General features: G+C 39.2%; 2 protein-coding genes across 2 annotated transcripts; one reads left to right on the forward strand and one right to left on the reverse strand.

The window, feature by feature from the left end:
* The first annotated feature begins 66 nt into the window (after positions 1 to 66).
* map2k6 (mitogen-activated protein kinase kinase 6) lies at positions 67 to 7,537 on the forward strand. The gene is made up of 12 exons (XM_020931993.2): positions 67 to 425; positions 3,509 to 3,578; positions 3,800 to 3,848; positions 3,968 to 4,081; positions 4,183 to 4,302; positions 4,380 to 4,496; positions 4,654 to 4,705; positions 4,797 to 4,924; positions 5,073 to 5,150; positions 5,235 to 5,374; positions 5,571 to 5,616; positions 5,857 to 7,537. The coding sequence occupies exons 1-12, from the start codon at positions 407 to 409 to the stop codon at positions 5,932 to 5,934; spliced, it is 1,011 nt and encodes a 336-aa protein (XP_020787652.1). The 5' UTR covers positions 67 to 406; the 3' UTR covers positions 5,935 to 7,537.
* A 13,421-nt stretch (positions 7,538 to 20,958) lies between these two features.
* LOC110168078 (inward rectifier potassium channel 2-like) lies at positions 20,959 to 23,839 on the reverse strand. The gene is made up of 2 exons (XM_020933487.2): positions 23,745 to 23,839; positions 20,959 to 22,500 (listed from the first exon to the last, which is right to left on the reverse strand). The coding sequence occupies exon 2, from the start codon at positions 22,278 to 22,280 to the stop codon at positions 20,979 to 20,981; it is 1,302 nt and encodes a 433-aa protein (XP_020789146.1). The 5' UTR covers positions 22,281 to 22,500; positions 23,745 to 23,839; the 3' UTR covers positions 20,959 to 20,978.
* Between the last annotated feature and the right edge of the window lie 106 nt (positions 23,840 to 23,945).

A 23,945-nucleotide genomic window follows, 5' to 3' on the forward strand; every position in this document is an offset into this window, starting at 1 on the left:
AATTACGTGGGAAGGGAAAAAAATACAGAACAACACCACACTTCATATCCCAGCATGCCAACGTCCATTCAGGAAGTACGTCATTACGTTGCTGAAGCCTTCAGCTGTCAGACTTTGGCCACCCTAAAAGTGCAGAATTTGTTATCAAACTATTTGTAGCTTTAAACTCGCGTTGACTTGATTTAAAGTTGTGCATTTGTCTTTTGAACGGTTTTTAAAGACAGTGGCTGCGGACTAGATTGAGTGGACTGCAAAGAAGCGCGCAAATCTCCCCTTGAATCGCTGCTAGTTTTGCACGACAAGCCAGCGATCCTGATCGAGTGTAAGGGTAGATGCAGGGAGGGAGGGAGTAGAAAAAGGCAAAAGTCTTTGTGCTTCCCTTCCCCCTCATCAAAGCAAAGGGGAAATGTCTCTGTCCAAAGGAGGTAAGTGTTCTAACGCACATTATTGTAAAAATAGACATGCACGTACATTAAATAACGGGGTGCAGTTTTCGAGGAAGTAGTTAAGCTAGCTCCGTTGAAGAAATGGTAGCCTTGCCAGGTGGAAAGCTGCATGTATGAGAGCAGGAAAAGAAGCTAGCAAGCATGTCTTTCCTGCTTCATGTAATGATCCCCACTAGCCCGATGGTATTGAAATGATACCCCCGTGGTCTTATTAACCAAATCTTTGAGAAACATGTTAAAATGGAAGCATGCTATTCACAACCGCAACGTGTTGGTTTAAAGTTCCCTGTGAGTGGCTAGCAGCGCCTTTGGACAATACAGGACTTATGCCAAGCTGCAAGAACTTGTTCACGGGTAAAATCGTTTTGGCAATAAGGCGCAGTGCATTAAAACAGTATTAATTTGAAGTATTGAAGGAGCTCTTGATATTTGATCTTTTGTTCATAAACTGGTTGGAAACAGGTGTAATGTCTGCTGACATCATGACTCATCGTTTGTGTTGCAAAGGTTAGCACAAACATATTTAGATTTGGTGCATGTTATTATGATGGGTCACTGATGAAAACAGGCTTTTAACACAGCAGTGACCAGTAACCGTGCTATTACGACCATGTCTCCACCACTGAGACTCTCTGTGTAATTACTGTACAGTACTGGACCAAATAAAATAACATAGTTTGGAAAAATCAAGGTTCTTCCTCTGCGTCACGCACTCCGAGCGTGATGATGTCAATTTACATTTCAAGTTCACCGCTGGTGCTGTTACACAATCATACTAGCGTTACCATGGACAGGAGTACACACTGTTTTGAGAGGGCGCAGTAGATTGGCTGCGTGCTGCTCAGCAATCACAGCCTTTGGCCTACCATGGCATGTTTTGACTTGCACCACCAATTGCTGGTGCAGCCGCTGCTTTTTGTTGACAGTTGACTGGCTGCAAGCACAGACTGCAGATCTGTAACACTATTTCTGCTCAGTTATTATTGTATCAAAGCAGGCCTAGCTTATATGAATGTGCTTTCACCAAGCAGTTCCTCTGGCCAAGGAGGGAGGGGGTCTGTATGCACTATACCGTAGTTCATAGCTGCCTTTAGGCTGATATTGCAGGGACATGTTGGAGATTGAGTTCTTCCTAACTGCTTTGATGGGTGGTGCACAAGATTATATGCCCATGAGTCATCCTCGTCTGTATAAGAACCTGCTCAAAGGCTGGAGCTTCCTGATGGTGACTCGCCACATTGCTATTGACACTTTGATCCCATGCACAATCCAGAAATTCTTGTTCGCATTACGTATGTACTGCCATGCTCAAAATACTTTCCTTATTTAGTTGATGAACAAAAGCATAAAATATTTCACTGCTTGTTTTATAAATGTTGCACGTTGAAATTGCATAAACCCTCTATGCATTAGCTCCTCAGATTTTGTCATGTTTATTGTTTCCCTCATGCACAGAGCAAAACCAATTCTCCTAAGTTTAAAATGATCAACCTTGATGACCTTAAAGTCTTTTTCAACTTCTACAGTGTTATGGTATTGCAGTTGGATACCAGAGCAGTGAAAGTGTCAGGCAGTAATTGAGCTGTTCATTAAATGGGAGACATTTTTGAGTGTCTTATCCTACATGGACTCAGTACATTCACAGGGTTGCTCTGTTTTATCAGGCACCATTTATGAATCTTATACTAAGCATAAAGCAGAAATTAAACTGCTCTCAGTTAACAGGAGCAGAGAGGGACCTACACGCCAACTGAAGTGACATCATATTTCCCAAAGTGTTCAGACAGTTGTATTTTCAGCTGATGTGCCCGGTCCTGGACACTGGGTCACCGCTCTGCACCCACCAAAGCAGTGTAGTCTGATACTGAGCACTTTGCAGCAGCACTGATTGTTTCATGCACTTTTTATTGTAACCATTTACCTTGCACTCCAGAGCATTGTAGCGTCTGTATCTTCTGCAGCTAAAAGGTTGTGTGGTATGTGAGCTGTTTTGTGCTGCAGCCTTTCATGCGATACTCTGGATTTGTTGCTTGAACAAAAGGCCGTCTTATTTGTCAGGTCATCGGAAGCTCTCAACTGCTCGTCTTTAAAACCCACGCAGAGGAAAAGCTTGGTCTATTTTTGCCTGCGCATGTGTGTGTAAATCACACCTCAATCACTGCTGATCACATGAGAGCACCACGGTCCTGTCTGTGGCCTCATTTCAGACACCGCACTAACTGGACATGTCTGTCAGCTTTTGTGGTAACAACTAAAAACCAAGTGATTTCATTACTTCCTTTGCCTCCCATGAGGGGTTTACCCAATCACACTTCCTCTACAATAGTGGTGACTCAGAATTAGCAAACACCAACCTACTTTATGAGAGATAGCAAAGACCTTGGTACAGTTTATCTCATCTGCATCATTTTACACTAGCTGTATTTCGTTTAAACTGCAATGTTTTTACCTGTGCACCATTATGCAATAAGAGCAGGTGGTAGCAACTAAAGCACACATGCTAAGCATGAGTTTCTATGTGCAGAAGTGCTAAAGTGTGTTCCCACGTGATGCTGTGAGTCCAGAGCAGGATCTGTGTGTGGGAAGTCCCAGTGGCTGCTGCTTAACTCTTATGAATGGGAGACTGTCACTGATTCACATAGAGCCCAAAGCAGGACAATTTACAGCAGTGTAGTCTTTGAACATGATTCTCTCCACTCTATTCAAAGGTGTAAACAGCGTTTTATTGAGTAGGTGTAGAGTTTTTGTGGGTCTATTGTCCATAATATAACTTCAGTTATTTTTGGAAGTTTTTCTGTTTAGAATGGAACTTGGCTATTAATTAATTAGCTACAAAAAAACACTTTCTCTGACATAGTATTAAGATGAATAGTTGAAGATGAATACATTTCTTCTTAATTTATAAGAAAATAATAATGAACACTTATGCCCAATAATAACTTATAAATATGGAATGTGGACCTTCATTTTGCCCGGGGGAAAATTTCAAGCAGTTATAATGGAAGAAGCCAGAAAATTATTATGTATGTACTGTTTCAACTCACCCCTAAATGTCCCCACAGGGAAGAAGAAGAACCCTGGGCTGAAACTGGCCCAAGAAGTTTTTAAGCCTCCTTCACCAGCCGCTACAGCGTAAGGGCTTCTCTAATGAATTATGACTAATGGTTGAATTCCTTAAAGACAGACTCAAACATGATTCAGGTTTAACTAATACTGAACTTGTTCAGATACATCTTTGGTATGTGTGGAGGTGAAGCTCTGTTAACAGAATGTGTTCTGTACTAATAAAACCAGAACAATTTGTACAAGAAATGTAACACAAAGGTTTTTTTGACAAAATTTTTTCTTTGCAGACCCCCTCGAGATCTCGACTCCAAGGCCTGCGTCACAATTGGAGACCGGGTAAAGCTTCCCCTTATTTGTGTTCTCTATGTTCTCAGTGTTCTGTTTTCCTGAGACGACCCAGTCTATTTGGGCTCAGCCCCGTGTACCTGATTCTAATGTCTGTTTGCTCTATCCAGAACTTTGTGGTGAAAGCAGATGATTTGGAGCAGATCGCAGAGCTGGGGAGGGGGGCCTACGGAGTGGTGGACAAGATGAGACATGTGCCCAGTGGAGTTATTATGGCTGTCAAGGTATGGTACAAAACACTCATTAGCTTATGCTTTGCTGGTTTCTAAAATCTGACAGTAATCACACATTGGAACCAGTTACACTGTATTGTTTGTGTTGACAGAGGATTCGGGCCACAGTCAACACTTTGGAGCAGAAGAGGCTTCTGATGGACCTGGACATTTCCATGAGGACAGTAGATTGCTTTTATACAGTTACCTTCTATGGGGCACTCTTCAGAGAGGTGACACTCGCTTGCACCTACCATATTTTCTCTGGTATAAAATCCTTAAAATCATAATATATGTTTTTAAATTACAGGGTGATGTTTGGATCTGTATGGAGCTTATGGACACCTCTTTGGACAAGTTTTACAAAAAGGTTTTGGATAAAGGCAAAACTATTCCAGAGGACATCCTGGGCAAGATCAATGTAGCAGTAAGTCATAATTCATAAATGATTGGCCATTTCTGAATTAACAATGTATTTTTAAGTTTGCAGACTATACACAAAAAGTGCTCAAATTCACAATTTGCTAATGAACAAGATTTCTTTTTTACGCTGAGACATCAGTGATGTGCATTTTCTTCCACAGATTGTCAAAGCATTAGAGCATCTGCACAGAAATCTGTCCGTTATACACAGAGGTAATTAATGAGTGAACTGAGAACTGCACTCTGCATTTTATTTTTTTTTGTACGGCTTACGCTGCTTTCTTTTTCCGTTGTTTGTGTCCAGATGTGAAGCCTTCAAATGTTCTCATCAACACTTTGGGCCAAGTGAAAATGTGCGACTTTGGCATCAGTGGCCATCTGGTGGACTCTGTGGCTAAAACTATGGATGCGGGTTGCAAGCCGTACATGGCAGTAAGTCATTCTAGGGGAAATACTCCTCACTTTTTAGTTTAGTACCGTTATTTTATTCTTCAATATACCCCCTTCAATATGCCCTCCCTTGTTTTTCTTGCCACATTTGAACATTCAGTTTTCTACATTATATCTGCTTTTTTTTCAGCCTGAACGGATCAACCCTGACCTCAACCAGAAAGGCTACAGTGTCAAATCAGACATATGGAGTCTGGGCATCACAATGGTGAGCGACTCATACAGCACAAATGAGTCAATGATGTGACAGTATTATTATGCTACAACACAAAATGTTTTTCCCTGTTCTCAGATTGAGCTGGCAATTCTGAAATTTCCCTACGACCCCTGGGGCACCCCTTTCCAGCAGCTCAAACAAGTGGTGGATGAGCCCTCTCCACAGCTGCCTGCAGACCGCTTTTCCCCTGAGTTTGTAGACTTCATCTCCCAGTGGTAAGCCTCAAACTGTATCAGTTCTATGCAGTATGAACAGTGCCCAGAAGGGGGCAGTTGTAGTCTGCTCAATCCAGGGGCAAGGCTGCAGTGAATGCTACAATTAACTGTCTACCATTTAAAAAATGCGTTGTCGTATATATTTCATTGAAAACCCAATTCTCTTTTTGTAAGAATTCCTCGTTTGTTTTTGCAGCCTAAGAAAAAGGCCAAATGAGAGACCTGCTTATACAGAATTGATGGTAAGATACTTTTATGACATCTACTATGTAGGAAATGTTGTTTTATTTTACTTTTTTTTTAGTTTAGCGCACTAAAAAAAATTTTGTCCACTAGAGGTCACTCTTTGACAGCTGTTAAAACTTAGCCATTTGTCTTTTTTTTTTTTTTTTTTTTACTAGATGTTTTTAGAGTATAATAACTAGTTGTAATAGTAACTGTATTTGCCTGTTAAATTGTAATTATACCTTTTGTCATTACAGAATCATCCCTTTTTCACCCTGCATGACTCCAAAGACACAGACGTGGCTGGGTTTGTGAAGGTCATCCTGGATGACTGATGGGCTGCCTCTGGGCTCCACCCCCTGTGACGGGGTAGGCCCCTCTCCCAAACCACGCCCCCATCCATGACCTACCTTTTTTAAACTCACTGGAATGACAAACTCTGATGCACCCACCATACCCAGGGGTGACCCAAAGACTGACGGACAGCACTGGAGTGGTGATATGAACTTATGGCCAAACTCAACTGGAGAGATTTGCTCCACTCCAAGCTTCCTGTGTGCAGTTACAACTTTATGAACTTCACTTTGGTTGTTTGTTCTGTTCCCTTTCTGTTTTTGTCCCACACTGCCCCCTTTCAAAATGGACAGAGCCGGCCATGTATTCCTGTGACACTTATTTTATTAATTTTTGAATTTCATCTGCAAATTTATTAGTTTTGTGTATGATGTTGTGTATTGAAAGTTATATTTGCATATGCGTTTGTATGTTATTTCATTATGCAGATTTTTGATACTGTATATCTTCAACTCGTGTGAATTGCCCAAATAAGGGCCTTGTTTATCAGAACCCATTACATGGATCTGGTTTTGTGAGCGGGCAGTGGTTGTAGTTGTCCCTGGACTGCGACATAACATGCCATACAGTGGCAATGACAGGTCACATTTTGGACAGTGGGACTCCCTGACCACTCCCCGGTATCACGCTGTTGAGAGGGGGCATGCCAAGCGACCTACATATTTGAACTTGAAGTGATGTACAGCACCGCCCTTCTTGCAGTGACCGTCTCTTAGCAGTTGCTTCATTACTTTTTCAGCTTTAGTGCTGCTTTTGAGCTTTTGTCAGCTCCAGTGCGTCCACAGTTTCTACCTGAAGGTATTGCAGCTTTTTGTGCCATTTTTGTAAATTGTTCAGTGAAATAATGCATATGTTTTGGGCTTTTTGATTTATTTTTTCAACATCTACAATTTCCTTTACCTTGTTCAACTTTTGGAGTCAGCCTAGTCCTTACATTTAAGATTACATAACTGTTTTCAGAGACCTTATTATGCCTTATACAGTATGGTAGGAAAGTAATTTATGTATTGAAGATGTAAATACTATCTCCTTTTTAATGTAACTGTTGGTCATTGGCAGTTTAAGAGAGTGGCGGAGTGGATGGCATCAGTCCATTTTAATGCAGCATGACTTGCGTGTCCTCTGTGGCCACACTTTTGGATCCACTGCCCAGGCTTCTGATAGACTAGTCTCCTGCTCATGTCCTGTGCTGCATGAGCCCACATATACTATGCAGAGCTTATTGGCACATCCAGGTGTCCCCTTTAGGAGTATTCAGAGAGTGGTGGAGTACCAAGCCCCATTCAACACTGTACTGGGACCTTTACCTGAAATCACAGAGTTAGGAGTATTTATGATTGTGAATTATAAGGGAAAGCTAGCAACACCACCAAGAAGCTGCTGATTTTAATGTTTTTTACTGGCCGTCTTCAGATGGCTGTTCCCTTGGGGTGTAAATTTTTACGCTGATCACAATGAAAATGGAACACTTGCTCTACCTCTTACTCCTTTACTCTATATATATACACCACCCTTTCATTGGGTGGGAACAACAGACTTGAACTATAGAAAGACAAAAAATAAAGGCTTTGATGTTCAACATAATGTTCATATTTTGATTCTTCTTTGGGATGTTAAATCACTGAAATCACAGTTAAATGTTCATCAGGAGTAAATATTCAGAATCAACAGATGCACTTTTATATTTTCTTGATTTTAATAATGTTTACACCAAACGTCTGCAGATTCGTGGTCTTTTGTGGCTTTATTCTAAAGATAAAAAGTCACATGTATTTGAACCCTACACATTACAGGAAATGGTGGGACCCAGTTCAAGTTCTTTTGTGATACTGTAAAAAAGTACAATGGGAATGTAATCTGATTCAGACAGGAGATTGAGATGATACACTTGTCCTCAATTACGGCCATGTCACAGATAAACATGCAACCTTACTGTTTTATCTAGAATTTACCTTTTGCTTTATAATTACTCTATTAAATTCATCATCATTATTATTCCAACTAAACCAAGTCTACAAAATGTAGAAGCAGTATTTGCAATGATTTGGGAGACTGTACCTATTAAAGTGGCCAGCATGTGCATATACTTTGTTAGCTTGTTTTGTTTTAAACACTTATGTAATGTAAAAGCACCCAGTTTGTAGCCAGGAGGTGTTAGGATTCAGCAGATGAATGAATTTCGATGGCTTTTCTTGCTGTGAACATTAACAGCAGAAATGACAAACACTTAGAGAGGTCCACTCTGCTCTGAGCGTGTGTGTCCCAAATAGAGGATTCATGCCAGGATGAAAAAACTCAATGGCGGAGAGAGACTGGAGTGCCGTGCTGCAATGCTGTGCACTAGAGTGGAATCAGAACTATAACACACTCTTTTTAGACCTTACATAACATTACATAATAGTGCTTTAAAGATGATCGTGAGAAGTTTAAAAGAAGATATTGAGGTGAAAAAAGAAAACTCTGTTGACAATGGATTCTATATGCAGCAAATGGCAATAACATTTTTTTAATAGAGAGGCTGTCATGTTTAAGTATATGTGCTTTACCCTGTTTTTGGTCCATAGATTTTGTATAATGGGACAGAACACATGGGAGAACTGGGTCAACCCCTTTGCAAGCATCTGTAGTCAGGACTCAAACACAAGGCCCTTCTCCATTGTAATTATGACTTGTATTATGTGTTTATCTGACTGTGTCTCATACAGTGGTTCGTACAAAACAAATACAATGTAAAATGCAAAATACTCATTTGTGAAACATTGACCAAAGTTTCAGGCCCATCACTGTCCTCTACCTTTCATTCTATAGGAAATTTATGACAGTGGTGGCGTGGTGCTTCAACAGAGTATCCACTACAGAGAGACATGACACTGGCCGCGCTGCAGTGGAAAGTTGAAAAAGGGGTCTCTCGTTTCTGCGGAAGGTAAAAAAGTCTTATGGAACCAGATCTTTCTTGTCACGACTGGGGCTGATTCTGCAGAACCTTATGCAACATATCCACACAAGCTCAAGTTGCACCATGGCTTCCATGAGAGGAGGGAGACTTATTGACATGAGTGTGAATTCTTTGTGGCACCGTATACAGATAGGCCACATGTGATTTTAAAGGGGATTAATTAAAATTGACTTTTATAACTATGTTTTAACAGTATTCACTTATCATAAGCTGACTTGAAGTTGTATTTAGATTGATTCGTGCATGTATGAGTAATTGAGGCTTGAGGGCTCAGAAAATGTCAGTTTTCATGTACCCCCTATCTAACTCTGGGGCAAATGTTGGGTTCAAAATGTATGCTACACCTTTTTGGGCAATATTTAAAAAGATTAGAAAAATCTGTACTGTACTGTAAAATGGCACTGAATTATTTTTGAACTAGAAGTCACCTGTTTCTATTATTAGCCATTTTAGATAAAAACTGTGATTTTCAAAGAACAAAAAGTAAAATCATGATCTATGTAAAGTTTTATAGTCCAAAAAACATAACATGTCTTCTTTAAATGTGTCAGTATAATTGCAAACAAACTGACCTCTTATGTCAAAAGCCTTTAGGGCAGAGCTGTTCTCTGCATTGAAAAGATGACAAAGCAGCAAATCCATCCCCTGCTGAAAAGAATGTCTGGTCCAGTGGTGACAAAGTTACATAACTGCATTTTGGTGCTTCTCTGTCTAGTAGATGTTTTCTATCAGACTCCTTCACCTAGTTGGACACTAATGGGGTTACTGATATGACACATAGAGGATCTGGACACCGAATGTGAACTGAATATATGGGCCAGAGAGGACAACTATTAACAATTTATTGGATACAAAGTCCAAAATAATGCCAAAGCAGTCTTGCACTGCTGTAACTTGCAGGTTGAGTACGAATACAGCTTATAGGAACTAAACAATTATAAAACAAACGGTATCACATGATGTTTGAGAAAAATACACAAAAAGTTGATTTATAAGTGTAATTACAAATACAGGTATCACAAGTTTTAAGAAGGCAAAGTAAGTTTATTTGTATAGAGCAATTCATGCACAAAGGAATTCAAAGTGCTTTACAGAATAAGAAAGACATTAAAATCACAATACAAACAAAGCAAACCAAAAATAATTATCATAAAATTAACATTAAAAGTAAAGAGAGAAGAACTAATGAAACTAAAACGTGCTAGTTATCTCTATATCTTGATAATGTTATCTGACTTATCTTAACCAGGTCTAACTCAGTAAAGGAAACATTCCTCAAAAATCCACTTATAATACTTGCTTGCACTGAAACAATCTCCAGTCTGAGCATGTTTGGCCTCATCGTCCATATTGAAGGTGATACCTAGACCAAACAGATTAGAGATTTGATAGTTGAGCCTGGATTAAACTATGTTGTAATTAAAGCCACAAAGCTACTGGCAGGCTCCCATGTTAAATCACAAACAGTTATGCAAAGATCGACGCAACTGCCTGGGTGCAGTGCCATGGCCAGTAAAAAGTGAAGAGGCAAAATGTTGAGATAAAACTGAAGTCATTCCAAGTATCTGAAACATTTAAAGCCTATTTTGGTTTTGGGTGTCAATAAAATATCCCTCTGTCCAGAATTGAAGTAGTTGAGTGATTTACTGGTCTCTTCACGGTGCACTTCTCAACCCCTCTATAACATCAACTATATTCACATTATATGTACAAAAATATTATTATTATATTATATTATTATTTAAAGGTGCATTGTGTAGCTTTTCTGGTGGAGGGTCCGTCAAATGCTTTTCTTCATGAAGATATTATTGTTTTGTCTGGAATGTTTCACAATCTGGCATTAAACCTTTCTATCTTCATGGAGATCAAACCAGAGCCAGTTACAGGTCAGATCCGTGGACAGGCAACCCCTTTCACAGTCAGAATGTTTTTTATGGATATTTTTGAGCTATAAAACCAACTGTCATTAAATAAATATAAAGTAGCAGTTTAATGTCATACTGTGGAACATTCCAGGCAGAGCAGCGATGGAACTCCAACCAAAAAGTTACAAAGTGCACCTTTAAATTATCTTTTTTTAAATCAAAATATTTTTTATTGTTTTCAAAACATCAAATATATACATTTATACATGCTACTGGCAGGTAACAAATTCACAAATGTCAGTTCTGCAGAGCAGGAGAAAAAAAGAAGTCCAAGTTGCAAGTTCCCTTTAAATTATCTTAAAAAAACTCTTAAATTCACCCACATGTAGTAAGCTAGTTATCCAATAGTTGCAGCAGTAGCTGTAGGTCTATAGTTTTAATGGTACTCTCCATTTAAGCTGTTTAATTTATTTTCTTCATAATTAACTACAAGAGGTTGAATAATTTTAAGGTACAAAATTAATTTACATCAACTTACTTCTTTTCAAACTTGGGACAGCTCTTCTGTCTGAGCAATAAATAGACTCATGATCATACAGTGCTGAACAGGCATAACTCTTTTTGTAACATGTACCATACACAGGAGGACATTATGGGATGTGTGTTGTTGGGTTAGTCATTTGAAACATTCGGTCTATTTAAAAATGGTGCCACCCAAAGAAGATGAAATATAATACACGCACATTCATAACTGGAAGACACACTGGAGATGTTTTGTGCAACAGCTGCACTTGGACACAGCTGATGGGAGTGCCCCTCACTCTCCTATGAACGCATTCCCCTTTTTCACCCATTATCCGTAATGTGTCCATATTTTGCCTCTTCTCTCCAATTTGCCTGATTACATAAATGTGTTTCCGTGTTCCCATCGATCACGTCCACCACATCATCAGTGACGAGCATCGATCTCTTCACAGTTTTGCTTTGGCGGGCGCTGAGTTTATGAACAGAGCAGAGACTGAGGGCATCAATGGGACCAGACCATTAAGATGTAGGGCAGTCCTCACTAGAACGTTCTCTAACATGAAAATTGTGCTAAAATAAGAATAATTCAAAAAGCACAGGCAATTAAAATGTTATACTTCTTGTGTGAGTAAGACTAAAGATTTTTAAAAGTACTATATTACGCAAAATTAAGTCTTGTGCATTTTAAGTCATGTTATAATGTTGTTACCTCCTCAAAAACATAACATGGAGTTTTTTGTTTCATTCACACATGTTTGAGTAATCCTTTACTATTAGTCTGTCTGCATCTCAACAGCTCAAAATGCTCTGTTTTCAACTTTTTGTTTTGCAGAGATTGGCATTTTCAGGGTTGAAATTATCCAAATGATTCTAGTGAAGGAGTTTAAAAACACAGTGGAGCACTTTCTTTATTACCACATGACATCACAAGTTGGAAGAGAGTGTTTTCACTTCCAGAAAAGAACTCAGCCTTAATATTCAGGGTTTGTGTGTTAAATGTGTGAATGATAGAAAACACAACTCCAGGTCTGTTTGTGATGAGGAAACATTATAAATTATAAATAGATCAGAAAACAGAGTAATATGGCCCTTTAATGCTTCAGTGGAGAACATTGTCTTATGATTATGTTTCAGTTCTTTTGCTGTACATCACCCACTCACTGTAAAAGGAGGAGAAATGTCCACTACCTGCTTATTTCCATGGAGATGATATGCCTTTGCCTGGAATGTTCTGCAGTATGTCATTAAACATATTTAAGTTACTTTCATTCATTTATTGGTGTTTTTCTTGAAATACCTTAAAAAACATTTATTTATTCACATTATTTATTCTGCGAGCATGCTTGCATCTCCACAGATCTGACAGGTAACTTGGCCTGTAGTGTGGAACATTCTGGGCAAAGCATTCAAAATCTCCATGGTGACAAGCAGGTGGCGAACCCTCCACCAGAAAAGTTATAGTGCACCTTTAAGCTTAACTATCATAATGTCGCCTGTATTGTACCCTAATTGGTGAATAAACATCAAACTCATTTTATATCTCCATGTACATACTTTTAAATTGGTATGTCAGATATAAAACCACAGTTAGCTGTTATTGATTGCTCCTGGCTAATATTTAAAAGGACAGGGATTTAATTAAGTTGTCAGGGTCTGCACACCTGTTACTGTTGACACTGCAGAGAGGTCCGCAAATAGTGTGTTTTCACTCTCGGCCTCGGACAGCTCAGGGTCCAGAACAGGACAGAATAAAGCCAAAAACTTATGCCCCCTACCCGAAATCCTACCTATACCCAATCCACCCCAATCCAAAGTAACCACCCCCACACCTACGCATGTTTTCCTCAAGGATCGGCCTGAAGATCCCAGCTGCACTCATGGAAACATCCAAGTCCCCAGTGAGGGAGAGTGAGAAGAGACACAGGGCTGCATCTGCAAGTCTGTGCCTGCTCACTCAAAACAACCACCACCATAAATGAGTGCGACCTTTGAGACTATATTTTATAGAAACACGTATAGCCTACTGTTGAAACCTGATCAAGCAGCGATTACCTCAGAAGATGCCTTTTATAGCTGCTCTGGCTCTGGGCAACCCCATAAGGACAAACAAGGAAACAGAGATTTGATATTTTGATAACAGGTCATGTCCAGGTGAGGGTGATGAAAAGAATGACTGCCCCAAAATACACTGTTACTTGAAACTTTAAGTGATTCTCTGAGGTCAGTAAAGTATAGTTGCAATGACAGTGCTGTCATATTCCATTAGTCATAAAAAACAACCTATTTCTTTATATTCGCTGACATTAACTTGTGCTTTTAATTAGTTTGTTAACTTTTGTAGCAACAAGTTAAAGTAACACTACACAACTTTTCTGTTAGATGGTTTGCTATCTGCTTGTCTGCATGGAGATTGTTGCTTTGCCTATAGAGTTCTAATAGTATTAAATGTATGTATTTTTTATTTATTCACTTACATGTGTTTTTATTGTAAATACATGGTTTCTTGCTGTGAGTGGAGATGCCTTTCCTCAGATCTGACCTTCAGCTGGGAATAGGATACTATGGAAAGTTACCTATTTCCATAGTAACAAGCCAGATAACTAACTATGGAATAGTTAGTTTAATGCTACACTGTGGAACATTCCAGGCAAAGCAATTCCACATCAGTGGAGAAAAGCAGGTGATATGCTCCCCATATAAAAAAGTTACATCACAGTGCATCTTTACATTAACCTGCCTATTTAATTTATGTTCAGATCTTGTGACATTATTGCATTTTTGAATGAAGTCAAGACAACTGCTCACAGCATTGATTACTTGAGCCACAGGGTGTAACGCTGAGCCATGTATTTTGTGCGATCGTGTCCTCAAGAGGCGCGTGGCAACTCTCCTGTTACACATTTGTCTCAGTGAACATGGAAAAGCTCACCTGTTTCCCCACTGTACTGGTGTGCTGTTGCTCCGTTACACCTGTGGGTCATGTACATTGCATTAATTAAACAGTCATGTGTTTGGCATCGTGCCATTAAGCCCTTTGGGACATGGCATTATGATACCACCTGAATACAGAAAAATCAGAACCTCATTTCACAATGCGTCTTTAAATCTAGGCTAATTAATGTTTTGATATTCAGATTTTGTATATCTACAAAACAACATTCAATATTATGACAATTCAATATGACCTCTAATGTAGCACGCGAGAAAAATAACATGTAATCAATCATGTTAGAATAACTAGTGTTAGATAATTGATACATGGACAATCAATGCAAAACTATGCACATACCTTGCAAAAATTGTTTAAAGTAAATAAATCAGGAACCCATGAATACTGTGTTTGCATTCAAGAAAGCAGCACAGGAGTTAATCTCACTAAACAAACAAAGAAAATGATATGTGGACCATCTGTTTGGATCGTAGTGGATTTGATGGACTGGCCTGAGCGGAGAGCAGCATGATTAGACTGCTTTGGTGTCCTGTTCCACTGGGTGCCAGGCTCAATGTCACTGCTGATTGGATTCTCTAATCTCATTCTTTGGAAATTAAATCTGAAGTGCACACTGGGTTTTGCCCTGTGCTACAGTTCAGTCAGAGTTGGCTTGTGGTGCTTCCGGTGCCCTCGTCTCTCCTCTTCCCTTTCTTTAAACACAATACTGAATTCAAATCATATGTCTTATGGTGACACCCATTCAGAGCTTAATTGCATTTAAGGAAAATGGGCAAACACCACCTGATCCAGTCACACAAGCATTTGTTTATGCATGTTGTTACCACATACCTCTAGAAATAATAGAAATTATAGTGATTTTACAGGCCAATTACTACTAATACTCTCCTATAATTTTGACAAAATGGTTGAGGCACTGTCTACTACGCCCTGCTGAAATGATAACTTATAGCAATAAAAGTATTGATTTTAAATGGCAGACTTCCAATCTGCTCCATTTGCCCATCTGACCATCACATATCACATTCATACTCAAGGTGGGTGAAGTGTTTTGCCTAAGGACATACCAACAGTTTCCACTAAGCCATTGCTGTCCCACACTGTTGTTTTTCTACCCCCAAATTGTTGATTGATGCATGATGTCTTCTGCCTTTCCATCTCTTGTGGTTAGCACTTACTAAAAAGGTTTATAGAGTTACAACCCTAAATAAAGTTAAAGGGAGAGAGATGCTTATCGTGAGCCAAGAAGGAAGTGTATTCCTGACACGGCAATTAATATGAGATCTAAAAATAATAAACCCGTCAGAATGAAAACAAACATACTTCAGCATGACCTATGGGGATACAGACAACAAACAATAAGAATTTTAATGCATCTTTTGACCTTTTTGCTCCTATGATGCTGGTGAACCTATATATGCAGTCTCATCATATTTTACTGAATGATTTAAAGTCAAGTTCCATTCACAAAATATTGTTGGTATGTAAATGGATTGCTTGAGCAAATTGTGTGAGCCAAATACAAGTCCAATTATGTTAGGAACAAAATGTGTATATATTTTTGTGCCTATATGTGATACCATCTGACGCACTTGACATCAACCAAAATAAACAAGGATGTGCTGATCATCAAGTGGGGGTCCTTGGGGTGCAGACTTATTGGCTGAGTGATGGGTTTGGTGGTAACCTTTGTGAGTGAAGGGCTGGACCCGATTCAGATACATCCTTCCTCTCAGCTGTCCTCATAAACAAGAGCTGTATCCTACTGTCTTTTAAATGTTCTATTTGTGAAGAAACACCTGTCTTTAAGTATTTTCTTCTGGGTTTAAGTTGTGACACAGGATTCAGAAGCAGAGCCCCTATGGAACCATATAGTTTATGCACAATATGTAATATATTATATGTGACATTCAAATCTTCAGTCTGTCTCTGGGAAGTTGTCTTATATAACAACAATATACATGTTTCAAATGTTGTTATTTCTCTTTTGCTATGTTCATTTTTCATTTTAATTTAGGTTGTCAATGAGGCTAGAAACAAAAATCTCTTGATGTTGCTTTTATTCATTTATTCCTAAAAAGAGCCAACAAAACAACAAATGGATGTTTAAATGAAAAATGATGATGATTTCACCCACGCCTAATTAATAGTGTAAACTGAAATTGCAAGCAACCAGTACAGCTGATTGGTGGCTCAAACAAGTGGAGTAGAAAAATAGTTGTGGTTCACTTACAAATGGAATCCGGGTGTGACAGTGCGGCCAGCCAAATCATAATACGCCGACTGCCAACCCAGTGGATAAAGTAGGTATCACTTCAGTTTCCTGGCTCAAAGCTGTCAAGGCCACAGGAGCAGAGCCATCACATAAAGGTCAGAGGCACTAATAACAACAGTTACCGACTGAGCTAACGCACAAATATAGTCTGCCCCTGGATAACAAGCCGGATTCATGTCAACACAATATTTTCAACATGGGCCAGATGGTAATAGTATATACACAAGATAACGTTCTGCTGCTACCCCTACTCCAAGTATTCCCTTTCAGCAATCTTGAACAATGGAAAATGCTAAAGGAGATGCCAACATATTCTACCTGCTGCTGGATTCTCCTCTTGCTCCTCTTTGTGTCATGGGACCAGCTGTCAGCCATAGAGCAAAAACAGTGATGGCAGGTGTGCACTGCTGCAAGTGTGTGAGAGCTGAGTTCAACAACAACAACACATAAAAACTATTATTATCCGTAAGGGGAAAACAAGCAGACATGACAGCAGAGTGGATTAAGATAATTAATATGAAATCACAGCTATCGTAATGTTATAAATTTGGCTTCAGTATTTGGAGAAACCTCCAATCCTGTCCGTTATCGTAGGAAAGGTTGACCTGAAAACATAACATTAAAGCAAGACAGTCATGCTGTTAAATACATGCTATGTTTTTTCTTTAGGAATTTAGTATAAAATCTATATAGATTATCATTTTGTGTGCAAACAGTAATATCAATCTGAAACAGATTCAGAAACCAGTCCTTTGACTTCCAGTTCAAAACTGCACTGATAAGACAGCCTCTTCATATGTGGTAATAACAAGCAGCAGATTTTCATTTATGTGTGTGTGTTTTTTTTTAATTGTTATTGTTGTTGCTTTATTATGTGTTTTAACATAAATACAGAGTACAGCTCTGTGGACATAGAGGGTAGGTGAAAAAGGATTTTTTTTAGCCCTCAAGTCAAATACAGGACAAAAGGATTAATCAATTGAAATACATCTCTGAATAAGCTAATGGTGAAGGAAAAAAAACATTGTAAAACTGTTTTGAAGACTCTATTTTAACTTGAAGACTATATTTATGATTTAAAATATTTACTTTCATGTATCTGTTGATTATTGTTTGAACATAATGTAATTATATTTATCTGTTCTCAACATGGTTGATAGCTAATAAAAGTTGAAGTTGAAGAAGCTTGGACCAGTTTTGTCAATGAAGTCAAATCATTTAGTCCTCATACGTGTTCTGGTCTCTTGGGAACTGGCTACATTAAAAAGTAAGTTTTGGTCTCCACAAGTACTTATGCAACTACCACATTATCACAATTATATAATTAGGGTCGCTTAATTAAATCCCATCATTGTCACTCTAAGACAGTTAATTGCAGCCTCACAGTACAACAGCTTTGAAAGGATTAAGGTTAGCTTTGTGACTTCATTGTGACGTCAAGTTTTTTTGTATACAATCGCTATGCTGTGGTCTACAATACAAGGTACATCAGTATGCTAGTCTAGTTCAAAGTAAAGAGTTTTACTTTGAAAGAGATGCCTAATATATGGAGAACAAGTATTTAGAGCTTTAGTGATATAACACCTTTTCCAAATATACTTAAAGAGACTTTGTCCAGACTGTGCTTACTTCCTTGTGAGCCATAAATCTGCCTGTGATTGTACAACTCTATAATATTAATGTCCTCTATGTGACAGTGAGTGACACAGACCAGAGAGCCCTTGGGGACATTTCAGTGCAACAGTCAGTGTGCAGAGATTTAGAATATTTGTCTTTGCTTGACAAATAATTTATTCTATTAGCATGATTATTTTATACTTATTTTATACTGTGTTCCCATATTAGCTACCAGGCTGTTGTGTTTTATTCACCTATCTAATGTGAAGGTCAGGTTGATGAGCCCGCTGCAGAAAAGCTCGATGTTGGGGAAGTTGCCAGATAGACGTCATCGCTCACACTGACAGAATCCCACTGGCCCGTCCCATCTGATACTAATAGAAGAGTTGCTGTCCATTTCTTTGAAACTGTTGCACATGAAACAGCCAGCATCTGTTGAGGTAAATGTCACCATTCAAGACGCTCAAGATTATCTGGGACAGTGAAACCCAGACAGCACAATGATAGTGGAGAAATAAAAAATAAAAAAAAGTTTTTGGGGTTGAAGTTTGAAATATGCTGCATTGATTTTATAAAATGTCTGCAATAATAGATTTTTTTTAAAAGTTTGGCACACACAAAAAAATAACTGTCGTTTTTGAGCTCCAAGCAGTAACTTTATGACACGTTCACTGGCAAATGTGGAAAATAGCCAGAGGCGGCACCCACTTCCTATGTAGAACCAAATCAAATCAGCTCACTGCTTCCCCAGTCTGATCAATAGCTCCTCCCTGAATGTCCCATCATGACAAAACCAAGCCAGCAGCATTAAATAGATGCCTGTACGTGCACAGTAATAATGACATTCTATAGTAATGTCATACTATATTCAACCATATCATTTTTTTCTAGAAAAAAAGATATAGGATTTGGTTTGTTGTTTTCCAGGCTTCCAGAAAATAACGTCATTGGACATAACATGCACATGGCCAAATTACACAACCTAGGTAACATTTTAGGTGAAGCTACACCTGCTGCTGTTTACCCATTTGTGTTTAGTGGTGCCTTGATCCTAAATTCAGATCAGAGAATTCACTTCTTTTCCACAGTTTATTCAAAGACTCGGAAAATAAAATGAAGCATTCTTTCCGTTATGGTGAAAATGACTTCCAGCAGAGCGCTCTGATAAAGCCTGGGATCTTTAAACTAGTTGGACTGCTTGACTTTAGTGAATTATAGTAAATGATGATGCCAGCTCTGACAGTTTGCAGCTTGGAATTTGGACCCAAATTAGAATAGTAGCACATGTCTACAGTGAAAGACTCCAGATGGCTTGATTTAGGAAAAGAAGAGGTCAAAATGTAAACTCATGTAAACACAGATGAAAGATATTTTTCAGTTTTATTAAAAATCCAAAGACATGACAGTTTTCAACAACTGCAATATTCTCAATCTAATTTACAAAAGATATAAAATCTGTACATTCTCAGTGGAGGGTGGGAGACCCTGGTAGAAAAATATAGACCTAAGGAGAATATTTATAAGCAGATAAGATGCATAGTGAACAGTGCAATGTTCACTTTCACGTGATGTCGCATGAGTGTGTTACCCAAGTAAAAAACAAAACAAAAGTAAGACTGAAGTGGTTGTGTATGTGTGATCCAACACAGTTTAGTTATAAACTGATCATTGTTAATAAGACAAAGGAAGGGTCTATTCCGAAATGACACAACTTGACAAGACCCACAGAAGAAGGGCAAAGGAATACTAATCTGCCCCAAAACCGATTTCATTTTACAGACAGAAGGGGAAAAATAGGTCTATATCCACTTAGTAATTAGCTTTTTTCGACTCTTACAACAACAAACATTTGGCTTTGGGTCGTAAAGTATAGCAGGAAAGTGCAACTAAAGCTTATGAAAACACTTCAATAGTCTCATGCTTGTCTAGAACTAAGAAAAACCTTATAGACTGAATTTGCAATCTCAAAAACGCATACTTAAATAGGGAAACACCCTTTGGCTCCTAGATTTAAATGTCTACAAATACAATATGTAACTTAGCAGCATATTTCATTCACTTGACATTCACTTGTTTTTCAGCTCAGCTTGTCCCACTAAACTGTATTGCACATGAAATAGTGACAGTACTGTGTGCCGATCTGCGTCTTATTGCTAGTCCCTATGACATCTAATGAAGTGTGTGCTTAGTCAAAAGACAAAGCTCTCAAGTGGCCTGCTCTGTCTCCTGAGGAAGAGGGTTTGTTAAGGTGCACAGAGAAAGAGATGCTAAACTTAGATACGACGTTAGCTTCAGGAGCAGGTTGTCCGTGTCATCAGTCTGAGACCCTTTTGTACTGTGTCACGCTTTCAAAGCAGAGGATGGTTAAGAGACCAGCTCTTTAACACTGCTGCTGGGGGGCAACATGTTGTCATAGCAAGAGCTCATACTGAAATGATTCTCAAGGCTATTAGGTTTAATATGTGATAAATTATATTTTAGCTCCAAAAATGATTACATTACTTTACACTGCGCACATATTTGTTGTCCCCAAATTGTGTTATTATATTATAAGTGAACCTTACTAAGCAAAATAACCTAATATTCTCTGATATTTTCTTGTCAGTGTGTCTTGTCAGTAGTGGATTTGTAATTAAAAAGAGCCATTACAACCAATTGATGCATTATTTATAAATTATGGAAGCACAGATTAAGTTGTTGTATTATTGAGGCTGTTCACTAAACTGAATTCTTTAAGTGTTGGTACAAACATGGGGCTGATGTAGCCCCACTGCCACAATTGGCTCTGAAGACCTACAGTGTTGTGTAATACTAACATTGTGATCACAACATAAACTTCATATTTCTGATTCTGCGGTCAAAGGCCTTTCCTCCAGTGTTGGAGAGTCCAGGTTGGGATCACAGTCTGACACTATGTCAATATTTGTATCATCAAAGGTTTCCATTGGCCTTGTGTCTTTGCTTTCTTCCTCCTCTTCCTCCATCTCCACTTTCTCCAGAGCCACCTCGTTCTCATAACAGAAGGAGTTTCTAGAGCTAGTGTTGGACTTCCTCTCAGCTAACTCCCTGGCACTGCACTGAGGAGTGCTGGGAACCTCATAGGTGTTATTAAAGCGGGAGTAGTCTACTTTGTAATAGTTTTTCTCTTCAAAGAGCACAGGCTCAAAGCGGTGACCCCAAAGGATCTCACCAGCCACATAGGAGCTGCGACACTGTGTGGTCATGGCCGTGGCTTCCACCATGCCCTCCAAAATCACCACTATCTCAAAGTCAGATGTCTCCAGCTCGTGCTTGTTCATCTCATAGAAGGGGCTGTCCTCATCAATCTCATGCACAATAGTAATGGGAGACACCAGGAAGATTCGATCGATGCCGCTGTCAAAGCCCACATCAATGTCCACCTGGTCCAAAGGGATGAACTCCCCCTCCACTGTGGTGCGAGACTTGAGGAGCTGCGCGCGCACATGAGCCTCCACTAGGTGGCTTTTCCTCAGGTTGCCCACCCTCCACATCAGGCACAGTTTGCCATCTCTCATGGCCACAGTGGCGTAATGGCTAAACACCAGTGTCTCATTCCTCTTTTTGGGTTTAGCCATTTTAGCCATGACAGCACCAATGATGAAAGCATCGATGATGCAGCCCACAATGCTCTGGAAGACGACCATAAACACAGCAATAGGGCACTCCTCTGTCACATAGCGGTAGCCATAGCCAATGGTGGTTTGGGTCTCCACTGAGAACAAAAAGGCAGCTGTGAAGCTGTCAACATTAGAAACACACATCTGAGTCTCGTTCTCTAAGTCCCCGTATGTAAAAGCCACTAGCCAAAAAGCGAAACCAAAAAAGAGCCATGAGAGCAGAAAAGACATGCAAAAGATAAGGAGCATATATCGCCAGCGAATGTCCACACAGGTGGTGAAGATATCGGCGAGGTAGCGCTGGCCCTTCTCGCGCATGTTGATGAACTGCACGTTGCAGTGGCCGTCTTTACTGACAAAGCGGCTCTGCAGGGGGCGCTCAGTGTGCACCTTGTTCATGTTGCCATTTCCATAGCCGTTCGGGACGGCCACGGTGGCCAGCTTCATGCCGTCTTCCTCAGAGGACACAATGCTGTAGCGGTGGCTTCGCACACTCCCCATTCCCTCGGCCTGGGAGGGCTCAGCCAGCTCTGCTTTGGAAAACAGTCTGAGTTTTTGGTAGAAGCGTTGGAGAAACAGTTTTGAATGATCCCGGTACCAACTTCAGCAGAAAAGTGTTGATCAGGAATTTATCCTGATGGGTTCAGAGGTCGCAGGCCCTGTGATCCAGAGTTGGTCACTCCTCTTTAATGGCAGATTTGGACCTCATCACTGAAGTGGACTGTGGAAATTACAGAGAGAGAGTTTTAACATAATTAGGTGGAAGAAGAGCACAGATCAGTGCGTGTGTGTGCGTACTTACCTGCTTTTTAAATTATGCATTATACACTCAAGTTTAAGCCACTGTCCTGACTCCTGACACTTGCATACACACACTACCATGTACTGTATGTATGGTATACAGTTACAACAACAACAACAATATGTTATGCAAGCCTGATTAGGACCTGATCAAACATATTTACGTTCTCAGATTGCCGACAAAGTGAGAACTTATGTTTACGGCTCTTAATGTAAGTATTAACTAGACAGTCTAGGTCTATGGAGAGCTGTGTCAAATTACAGTTCAAGTTCACATTAACAGTGAGCAACTGGATCTAAGATGACACTATAGACTGTACGTAAGCACTTTTTACAGATGAGCTGGAAACTATGTACATCACAAGTTTCCTACGTGATGTAATTTCCTGATAGTTTTGATTGCGCAAAGTTATGATTAAAAATACACAAAACATGCTACATCCTGTATATTTTTTCACAGTACAATAAACATGTACTGCATCCCATTATATAGGCCTAAAATAGAAGGCAGAAATTAGAAATCTTGTAAGCAAAAGCAATCTGAAATGTCACTTAAAATGGGTGTAAAAGAAGAACACTGCCCGAAACCTTAAACTTTAATTAATTGCTGCTAATCGTCATGATCAATTTGTCAAATTGCTTCACATGAAATGCTTTACAGAGACAAATACAGAGAAATCTCTGATCCATACAAATGTCCCTGCCCTTCTCATTATTATTATTATTGGCTTGTTAATGGTGGCATGCACAATCTGTGATTGTTTGTTTTGCATGAGTTCTTCATTTGAGCCAGAGCAGCAGCTGATGCAGATGGAAACTGGTTACATAAACCTGCTCCATTTGGTATTACATTAATCAATACTAAAAGCCAATCATTATGTAGATGGAGTTCTTCTCTAAACATATATTTAAGTTCTATATTTGTCAAGTTTTTCCAAATCTTAAATAATATCTCTATAACACACATGCCAACAACTGTGTTATTAGAATAACACGAAATCTTGCCAATAATAATAATAATAATAATAATAATAATAATAATAATAATAATAATAATATATTATTATTATTATTATTATTATTATTATTATTATTATTGTTGTTGTTGTTATTTTGTCGCCTGCAATCCTCCAATAAAAAGAAAAAATTGTTTTTGGCACCTACCTTTCTGCTTGTAATGTTGAAATCCTCCGCATTTTGTTCAAATATAATCCATGGTGCATCTTCATGCGCTTGGCGAATCTCTCTTGTTGCTCCAGCTGCTGCTCTTTCACTTTGTTCACGGAAGTTCCCGCCAGGCGGTGTGAATGGTGCCATCACCCTCCCCACTAACTAATACTGACTTTTGGGGTCTTGCATCGACAC

This window comes from Boleophthalmus pectinirostris, unplaced genomic scaffold (assembly GCF_026225935.1).
Source record: "Boleophthalmus pectinirostris isolate CB_2022bp ecotype Guang Dong unplaced genomic scaffold, ASM2622593v1 HiC_scaffold_17, whole genome shotgun sequence".
NCBI classification, from domain to species: Eukaryota; Metazoa; Chordata; class Actinopteri; order Gobiiformes; family Gobiidae; genus Boleophthalmus; species Boleophthalmus pectinirostris.

Bases quoted from the DNA above. Each gene is read 5' to 3' on its own strand.
- map2k6 (XM_020931993.2), top strand. The intron at 4,303-4,379 runs GTGACACTCGCT...TTTAAATTACAG, and splicing joins ATGGGGCACTCTTCAGAGAG to GGTGATGTTTGGATCTGTAT. The intron at 5,151-5,234 runs GTGAGCGACTCA...CCCTGTTCTCAG, and splicing joins GGAGTCTGGGCATCACAATG to ATTGAGCTGGCAATTCTGAA.
- LOC110168078 (XM_020933487.2), bottom strand. From the start codon at position 22,280: ATGGGGAGTGTGCGAAGCCACCGCTACAGCATTGTGTCCTCTGAGGAA.